The 10,258-nt window shown below is 36.5% G+C and overlaps 1 protein-coding gene across 1 annotated transcript; it reads left to right on the top strand.

Moving 5' to 3' along the window:
- The first annotated feature begins 1,441 nt into the window (after positions 1–1,441).
- On the top strand, positions 1,442–9,715 carry LSM8 (LSM8 homolog, U6 small nuclear RNA associated). Its single transcript, XM_008065522.2, has 4 exons — positions 1,442–1,579; positions 3,011–3,051; positions 5,806–5,933; positions 8,776–9,715. Exons 1-4 carry the CDS (start codon positions 1,549–1,551, stop codon positions 8,864–8,866), a joined length of 291 nt encoding a protein of 96 aa, XP_008063713.1. The 5' UTR covers positions 1,442–1,548; the 3' UTR covers positions 8,867–9,715.
- Positions 9,716–10,258: the final 543 nt, after the last annotated feature.

The raw sequence follows: 10,258 nt of genomic DNA, 5'->3' as shown, positions 1-10,258 counted from the left end.
CTCATAAATGTATTTATAATGAAAATTATTCCATCAGTCACCATATGTTAGTAAACATTTTAAAAACATAAGCACACTCTCAAGGATGAATAATTCATGGATAATTCATTTTTAAAAGGTTGCAGAGGTTATTTAAAAAAATAACTCCTTATTGATTATCTCACTGATCATTAATTAATACTTTGGTTTTCTTATAGTTTCACGCCTAACATTTGCAAACCACACAGTATCTTTTGCTTTTTCATCAACAGCAGATACTTTCCATTTGTTCCCCAAAGAATATGAGACACTCACAACCCAATTCCTAGGTATATGTGATTTCAAACAGATCAAAATAAGTTTTCAGTATGTAAAATATTAACTATTTGGGAATCATCTTGTAGGTAGTTTTTGTGGGTATGCACTAATGAAAAGAAATGCTTCCTTTTCAGAGGAAATCTGACATTGCAAGAGTTTTTTCAAAGTCACAATTCTTGTTAAGAAATTACAAACATAAATGAAACCATAAAGATATTTTCTGGAAAAGAAATCGCTCCCACCAGTGTTTTGTGTATAAATCCCTTTCTAACTTCAAGCCCTTGTAAGTTAGGACGTTACAGTGAAACAATGGGGAACTCATGGCATTTTCTAGCATCATATCTGGAAATAACCCAAATGAAAGCTGGGTAGGGTCTAGGGAAACTGAGGCCCAGAAGCGTTGAAGTGACTTAGGGGAGGACACCAACGTGTGAGCGGAATTAAGATCAGAACCCAGTTTGGTGCTTATCTGCAACTCTTCCTGAACCGGTCCCATCGTGGCGGTGCAGCACCGTTTTATTGACCAATTTCACCCTGACGAAAGGGAGACCTTGAGCCTTGGTACAAGTCTGTTTTCTAAGGGATCCTGACACACCTATTCGGAAGTGACAACGCCTCCATTCTGGAGCACTTTTTGGGACGTATGCAGAATAACCGTACGTGTTTTTCACTCCTGAGTTCCTCAGAGATGAGCATCGTGTTACAACGTCGCAATTTTGTCCTGAGTCACTTGGCGGCTTCTTAATCTTCGGCTCCTGCTGACAAAAACTAGGGATATCACCCCTTCTCTTCTCCTTCACTCGTCAGGAAAACACCTTATTTCTTCTTGCCTGCCCTGTCTTTTCTCGACATCTTCTCCGGTCAACTTGTCCCACACGGTCTTACCCTCAGCTACGAGGCTCGCTCCCCACCTTCTCCCTCCTCCTCCACCTTCAGGAAGCCTCTTCCCTTTTCCGCCTCTCGCTCGCTTTCGTTTCTCCCGGCTTCCGGGTCGCCGCCCGGAACAACAGCCCGGAAAAACGCTGCGCACGCGCGCCACCTCGTCATCGCCGCGCTTCTTCTGTTTGATTGGCCCGTTCTTCTCCATTTCCGACTCACGGTGGCTACGGAGCCTCAACTCTCGCGAGATTGGTTGCTGTCCGCGGGCGTGAGCCGTTGCGTGTGTTTGGCGGTTCCTTTTTCCTCTGCTTGTCGCCGGCGCTGGTTTTTTTTTTTTTTTTTCTTTTGCTCGGAGCTGCAGAATCGAGCAACATGACGTCTGCCCTGGAGAACTACATCAACCGTATCCTCTGGCTGGCCGCCGTGGGCGTGAGCCGGGGCCACGGCGAGGCAGGCGCTCGCCCTGGAGCCGGGCCGGTGCAGGAGAGGCGGGATCGGAATCCGCGGGCGGTTGGGAAGCCGGGTCTTGGCGGGGTCCGGGTGCGGGTGAGGGACGAGGCCCTGGGGACCTCCGCCCAGCGGCCCCGGGGCTCGAGCCCGCCACTCCTGCGGGCCCAGGCTCCTTAGCCTGAAAAAAAAAAAAAAAAAAAAAGTAAAAACCCGGTGTAATTATTCCAAACTTCTCTCTAAATATACCCTCTTAATTCATTCTTACTGTTTCCCCGGGGTGTGTATGTTCAAGTTTGGGAATAAGGGGAACAGTGGCCCCCGCAGCGGCGATGACCTTGTGTCTGTGTACTTGATTTATTCACAGGCGTTCCTCATCTGTTTGAGGACAGCACACATTTTAAACATGGGTCACAGACTGAGTGTCTGCCCCGTTCCCACTTGAAGTCCCAATTTGTTGATGGAATGAAAATAATACCTGCTGTTGGCCATGGAACATAGTTCAGTCTTAAAGTAGCCTTTTCGAGTGTGGCCGGCTTTAAAGTCTCAATGCAAAAACACTGCATTGTGCTCATGTACAGACTGGAGACAAAAGTGAAATACTGAGCGCTTATAGTAGTGCAGGCATAACTGGTACCCTGGGATATTGATTATAGCTTATTTTAATTCCAGAACCCCGTCTTGGATGACAGTGTCTTAACATGCCTGAAATCCACCCAACGTTGGTTAATTTAGCACTCATCCATTTATTTTTCATTTTAGAAATAAGGAAGTAAGCCTACGAAATGAGGAAATGTGTGGCCAAGGTCATAGATGGGCAACATTCCTAGTAAAAAAAAGTTTGCCAAAACTCTGAGTTGTTTTGAGACACTACATATTGATCACATTCTATTTTCATTTTTAAATTGTGTAATGATCACAAAGACAAAAGTAGAAACGTTTTTTTTTGTTTGGAGTCTCACTCTGTCACCCAGACAGGAGTGCAGTGGCACACTCCTGGCCACCGCAGCCTGGACCTGCTGGGCTCAGGCCATCCTTCTGCCTCAGCCTTCCAAGTAGCTGGAACTACAGGCGTGCACTACCATGCCCGGCTAAGTTTTTTGATTTATTGTAGAGATGAGGTCTCGCCAAGTTGCCAAGGTGGGTCTTGAACTCGTGGGATCAGCCAATCCACTCACCTCAGCCTCCCAAAGCGCGGGATTACAGGATGAGCCACCGAACCCGGACTACAGTAGAAACTTTTAAAGTTTTAATGTAGTGGCTGTGTTGATGAACGCTTAACCTACTTGTCACCTTTTTTCTAGAAATTCAGATCATTACCAGAGTAAGTAAGTAAGTTTTCAGTTTGCATTCCCTGAGAAGCAACTTTCCTTGATTCATTTATCAGGAACTGTTGCTGTTATTACTTCTGATGGGAGAATGATTGTGGTAAGTCTTTGGCATTTTTATTCTCTGCTTTCTTGTAGGTTTACTGATTATACATTTTATGTTGAACCGCTGATCTCTAATGCCTAGGGACCACAGTTCATCTGTATTGCAGTTTTATTGTGATTCAGATATTCACTTTATTTTTAATAGTTGGGGTCTTGCTCTATCACACAGGCTTGAGTACAATAGCACAATCATAGCTCACTGTAGCCTTGACCTCCTGGCGGCAAGCAATCCTACCTCCTCAGCCTCCTTAGTAGCTAGGACTACAGGCAGGTGCTACCGAACCTGGCTATTTTTTATTTTATTGTGTAGAGACAGGGTCTCACCCAGGGTGATCTTGAACTTCTGGCCTCAAGTGTTCCTCCCTGCTCAGCCTACCAAAGCGCTAGGACTATAGGCATGAGATTAAGTTTTTATCTCTTTACTACCAATTCATATGTTCTTATTATTGTTGTATGTTACCTATAAGGCTTCTAGAAGCTAGAATAATGGATTCTGCCCTTAGAGAGCTCCTATTCATGTCTGAAGATCTGTCTTAAATTTGTTTATCTTCCTCTACCATTTTTGAATTTCCATCCCCATTCTGACATTCCCCATATAAATCATATAATTTTTTGAAATCTTGTGTATGCGTCTTAGAAACCACATATATATGAATATTTAAGGTTTTGATGGTCTTAATATTCTTTGACATTTTTTAGGTTGTATGACTTCTGTCTTCTACAGGACATAATGATTGATTCTAAATTTATATACATTATTGACCTGTCTATAAAGATACTTCTCTTGCTAATTTGGGTTATAGAGCAAAGGTAAAACCTTCCTATGGCTGATACTTGTATTTGGAATCTGATCTGAGGAACTAATCTCCAAGGTTTTTAGCTACTTAATATTTCCTCATTTATAATTCATACTTTCAGAAGTCTTAAGGTTGCTAAACTTTCTCTAAATAGTTTAATCCTTTATCTTCTCATTCTGCAGTTTTCCTTTTCTTTGTTTTCTTTTCAATTCTTGCAGTTTTTTTTTCTAGTGGATTTTTAATGACTATTATTAGTCAAAGTGCTAGACTTTCCCACTTATTAAATGTATGTGATGTGCCAGGCACATATGTTTTACATTATTTAATCGGCATGCAACCTTATAAAGAGGAATGATCCCTGTATTTTAGGTTAGGAACCAAGCTCAGAGAAAGGGAATCACTTTCCCAGAGTCACAGGGATAACAAGTGGCAGAACCAAACTGGGGTTTAAAATGGGTTTGACTCAGACTCAAGAAGGCCAGCTGCCTTACTTCTTTCTTAATCAAGGAAGTAATAATCATTTTTTTTTTTTTTAGACTCCTCACATTGTATTTTGTTAAATACAGGCAGTTTGGAATATTTAATCTCAACGCTTTAAAACATAATATTACTACTAAAAGATATTTGCAAATAATTTTTTTATTTTGTGAAAACCTTAAGTTTATATTTTCTATTTTTGTTAACAGGATAGATAATAAGCTGAAAACATTGTTTTTAATTTTATAGAAGAAAGGAAGTGATATAAGAATACCTTAAGTACTAAAATTCATGTTATGTGTAAAATGAAGCCAAGAAGTTAAGTATGGGTATTTCTTTTTCTTCCAAATTCAAGGTTTCTCTTTATTTCATTCTGATTTAATATATTTTGATTACCAGAATATAAAAGTTTAATAGTGAGCTTGAGAGATTTAACCAACTAGAACCAATCTAAGTTGATGTTTTTTTCAGAAACATGAATAGTACCTGAATTACTATGTTGTGCTAGGCCCATGTCTTCCTTTATTCAAAACCAAGCTTCTTTCATAAAACTTTGCCTGCTTATTTCCTTTAAGTTCTGGTTCTAATAATTACAGTTTGTATTTACCGTAGTAGGTTATTGGGATAACTAAATAATAAATACATGCAACACACACTAAATAATATATACATGTGAGATATATAGAACACTGGCAGTTAGTTAGTACTCATTAAGTATTATCTATAACTACCAGTTGAAGTTTTTATAAATTTATGGGACTGATTTGAGTTGAAAAGTGGCAAATTAGATTTACTTGTTTCTAATAGAATAATGTAGTGGTTCAGTGGTCTGGCTCTGGAGCTGGCCTTTTGTGGTTTAGACCCTGACTCTGCTGCTTCTACCTGTGAGATCTTGAGAAACACCTCTCTGTGCCTGAGCCTTTCTTCTTTGAAATGGGGATAATCATGGTATTACCTCAAAGGTTAGAGAGTAGCTGAGATGATGTATACACGTGTTTAAGACACTGCCCAGTACTAGTATGTAGCCTGCAGTAATACTGTTACATGCCTATAGCTTGTATTTGTGGTTCCTCCTTATTTATCTGTATTTAGATATCATTTTCCCTTAAATCTATCTCCCTTGTTTTAGTTTGTGTCCTTAGCTCCCGTACTACATGAGCTTTTATGCTGCTTACTTAGAAATACTCATAATAGTACATAGATGTCCTTTGTAACTCAACAACTTTGCACACTAGCCAGGTGAATGGTGTAGTTCTCCATCCCCCGCCCCTCACACCTAAAACAACTAAGAAGTAAGTTTTGTACCCTGGAATACTGCTCGTTATTTTAAAAAGCAATTTTGTTTGGCAGTGGACTTACATTAAAATAGGTATTTCTGTTGGAGTAACTAAAAACTAAAATGGTTATAAGGTTGAATTTATACATTTTGATAAACCAGAATATTTTTCTTTTTCTCCTGGGTGTTTTCTTTGCAGGGAACACTGAAGGGTTTTGACCAGACTATTAATTTGATTTTGGATGAAAGCCATGAACGAGTATTCAGCTCTTCACAGGGAGTAGAGCAGGTGGTACTTGGGTTGTACATTGTGAGAGGTGACAATGTGTAAGTAAAGTATGTCCTTTTATGGTGATTTACAGTTATCCTGTAGGTGTACTGCTTTGTTTTATGGAGAAGAGGTTTTCCCAAAAATACTTTACCTTATCATCCACGCATAGTTAATAGATTCAGGGCATTCGTTGGTATTGTAAATGTGGCTTTTCTTATATTTACTTAAAGTAAGACTCATCTACTTTTCAACTTTTCTTCAGGTTTCAACCAAAGCCATCTCTTTAATAAATAAACTTTTACCTGAGATTTGTCCATATTTCTAATAGTTGCGTAGGTGGCCTGGATAGGGTCCAGAAAGAGCCCCCCACCGTATCCAAATACTTCATTAAAGAGACTTCTTAAAACGTTCTTCCAAATATCCTGAATTTTAGAGGAGCATAAATATATTTCTGGAGTCCAAGACTAGAGTTTGAAAAATGCTTTTGAAATTTCTTAATTCATTCACTATAACAAATTTTTTTAGTGTAATTGACACACTGAAGATGTCCCAGGTATATCCTGTGGCCTCAGTTAACTTGGGACACTCTGATATCCTGCTAAAGAGTATTTTAGTGGTGGCAGTTTAAGAAAACTGCAACACTATAGAGGAGTGCTGTCCAAAGAGTTTCTTGTGATGATAGAAATGTTGTGTATCTGCATTTTCCAATACAGTAGCCACTGGCCATGTGTGGCTATTGAGTACTTGAAAGGTGGCTGGTATGATTGAGGAACTAAATTTTAAATTTGATTTAATTATAATTCATTTTAATAATTACATGTGGCTAGTATTAGACTGTAATTATAGAGACTAGAATAATGTTGAATCAATTTTCTAATCAGTACTGTTTGAGTCAAAATATAGCTGGAAGGTAGCAAAAGATATGCTAGCAATTTTAGATTATTTTGAGGGACAGGTAAGATACAAGATGAAGTAATACTTTATTCATTTAAGTTGTTTATGTTAAGAAAATCACCTTTAGATGAATAAGTTATTTGATCTCTAATCAGAATCAGGGATTTGTAGACTATTTTACGGAGATGACTTTCAGGTGGAGTTACAGGGTGAGCTATAAAGAATGAGAGAGGGACAGAGCAGATGGGGCCATAGTCTTCTGACCGGGACAACACTGAATATTTATACTGGGGCTACCCATAATAATTGATTTTAAGAAGGTGTCACCTACTTTAAGAAATTTCTTTTTCTTGAACTTTAGTTTAAAAAAACAAAACTTAAACAAAAACAGTTACCTGTGTTTCCACAAGGTCAGGATCATCAGCACTGTCCACATCCACATCTCATCACACTGGAAGGTCTTCAAGGCTAATAACATGCATGGAGCTATCATGAACTGTGGTGGGCTTACAGGACAATTGTCAAATAAGCATAAATCCTACTTTAAAAGGGCTATCTTGAAGATATTTTCTGAAGATAAATTTTGACTCCAGCTTCAGAGGAATCTGAACTTGATGGACAGTGGAAGAAATCATGATGTGTGAAATTCTTTCAATAAGAATTTATTAAAAAATTTTTTTTAATGTTCTACATATAATAATAAAAAAACCTCTGTACTGTTTATTAAAAAAACCAAACAGGAAAAAAAACGTAAACCTTTGCCCTAGACCCAGCGGTATGCTAGAGCCTACTTGTCCTGGCTCATGAAAGCAGATTGTTATATTTTCAGGAATTTTGCATGCTGGTTGATGGCTGTTTTGTTAGTACTTGAAATTGGTCATTGTGGGAGTATTTGCACAATGGATATTAGTAAATGCTGTGAATCAGCCTCTTCCTTGTTCTCCGGGGAGCTTGTTTTTAAATAGTATTCCACTACCTACTATGAGGATTTTAATTGATACTAAATATTTACAAGTGGAATCGAAGTCTTCAGTTTGTTTTATTTTGAGAAAACAATATATTCTGCCAGAGTTTGGTGTTTTTCATTTATCTGATACCTGAAGGCTTCGTATAATTTAAGGCAAAGTAGGCAAATTATGTATTAAATGTATTCATCTTTAGAATATACCTTCACTAAAACCAAACAAATGTAAACCCAACAAATAACAATTTTTTTAAGGAATAATGTTTCATAGATATCTTGTGACCTGTGTGACAACATTGATATATCTTGTTAGAGGTCAATGAGTTGGATTCCTAACATATAGTATTATTAATGAATTTAGTGTTAGTCTATAACATTAGATTATAATTGTACATTATACAGTTGTGTTAGTGATAAATTTTCTAGCTTAAGTCAATTGTATCAAAAGTCATTTGTTAGATACCAAAGTACCTATTGATATTACTAACTTTATATATGAAGAACTGTTTGATCTTAGATTTAATTGGAAACTGAAAAATCATAAAAAGAAAAGTATAGATATTACATATCATCGATTTAGCTCATCAAAATATGCAAATAAAAGGTATTTTTATTTGCTAATTATTTTAGTAGTATTTTGTAATTTTTTTTCTTTTCACTATAGTCCCAGAATTACATTTAAATCATAGTATTTGGAAGTTTGGGGGTTTTATATACCCTGTCTATCCCATATATGTTTTTTTCCTTTAAAGACTCAGGATCCAGTCACTATGTGTAATCTGTCCTCTAATACTGATTCCTGTAATAATGTTCCTTCAAATCATTTTTTCTTGAGTTTTGTAACTTAAATGTGCCGTTCACTGACTCACGCAAATGTTTTCTGCTTTTTACCTTAAGTAGTCCTTTTATATGCTCTCTCAGTTTTATGTTTTGGAAGAATGATACTAAGTGCTTTGATTTGATTAGTAAGATTTTTTGAAACACATGTAAATTAATTTCAGAAATATAATTGCTTAACTTTTTTTTCTCTATAATTATAGTGCAGTCATTGGTGAAATTGATGAAGAAACAGATTCTGCACTTGATTTGGGGAATATTCGAGCAGAACCTCTGAACTCTGTAGCACACTGAGAAAAAAACAACATACTTGGACACCTGTAAATCTTTGTATAGAAACTGATATCCTGAGGATTATGTGTGGAATTTTTATGAGTGTATAATTGTGGATTTTGACTTTATATTGATTCACTGTAATATGTACATTAAAATATTTCAGCATATTATTGAAAATACCTTTTTTGTTTTACCTAAATAAGTTTGGTAGCTTGGTTTTATTTTTCTATTAAATAGTATGAAAATCTAATGATCATTTTGCAAATCTTTAGAAAAATATAGTACTTTCTGATATTTTAATATTTATAGAAAACTAATGGAAAAGGGAAACTTGTGTGCCATATAAATCATAAAAATAACATCAGTAGTACAAGATATATAAGTGTGTGTGTGTGTGTGTGTGTGTGTGTATATGTGTGTGTATTTACCTGATTTTAAGAAAGTCACAGGAAGATAAATCCTTTCTGTACTCACCTGAATCGGACATTTATCCCACTGCATTGGTGGTTTGCTAGTGCTTTTGAAAGTTACTCCATAGCACTTAGAGGTTAAAATGTGTTTGGATGAGAAAAAGAAAAATGCTAACAAAGTTTTAATAGATTGGGCCAAAAATTGGGACTCGAATGTTAAGGATGACTAGGAAAGGTAGAATTGATGGAGAGATTATTGGTAAAGTCTTTGGAAGCCCAATAAGTTAGATATGAAACACATCAATACTGAATTTTACAGATAGTATATTTGAAAAAATTGATTCTGTATAGTCTTAAAAGCCATCATAGCTTTTCATTTTTAAGAATTGGGGGATTTCTAATATTAAAAAGTTATTGTTTATAGATGTGAGTAAATAAACTTTATATTGAAGCAGTGCTTACTTTTATTGTCAACAGTTTTTCATGATTCATTAGTACCGTAAACCTGATTCAAAAGTTCATTTTTAAAGAATGATAGAGAAACAATGTGGTAAAAATCCACAAAAATTCTCATCAGCTCGTGTAATCCAAAGTGTGTCACTGAAATGAGAAAAAAAAAAAAAGGAAAATATTTACCTCCTTGTAATTCAAATAAAATTTTTTTTTTTTTCTTTATTTTTGTATGGAAGTGCTTAGAATAGGGATTGACAAATTTTTTCTGTAAAGATCCATATAGTAGGCCTTGGGAGGCCATATGGTTTCTGTCATAGCTAATTCAACTCTGCTGTTGTAGCACATAGATGACCACAGATAAATGAGTAGGCATAGCTGTTTTCCAATAAAAAATCATGTATAAAAAAAAACAGGTGAGTGGTCTGGATTTGGATTTTTGCTGATCCGTGACTTTTATCTATGTAAGATCAACAAGAAAAGATGATTGCCAATGTGTATAAATTCTGGAATAGATACTTCAGGAGAGTTGTTTTCTGTTTTAGTTTTT

Source organism: Carlito syrichta, unplaced genomic scaffold (genome assembly GCF_000164805.1).
Source record: "Carlito syrichta isolate Samal-C Ts95f unplaced genomic scaffold, Tarsius_syrichta-2.0.1 Scaffold308621, whole genome shotgun sequence".
Taxonomy (NCBI): Eukaryota; Metazoa; Chordata; class Mammalia; order Primates; family Tarsiidae; genus Carlito; species Carlito syrichta.
This window is presented reverse-complemented; position numbering and strand designations above follow the sequence as displayed.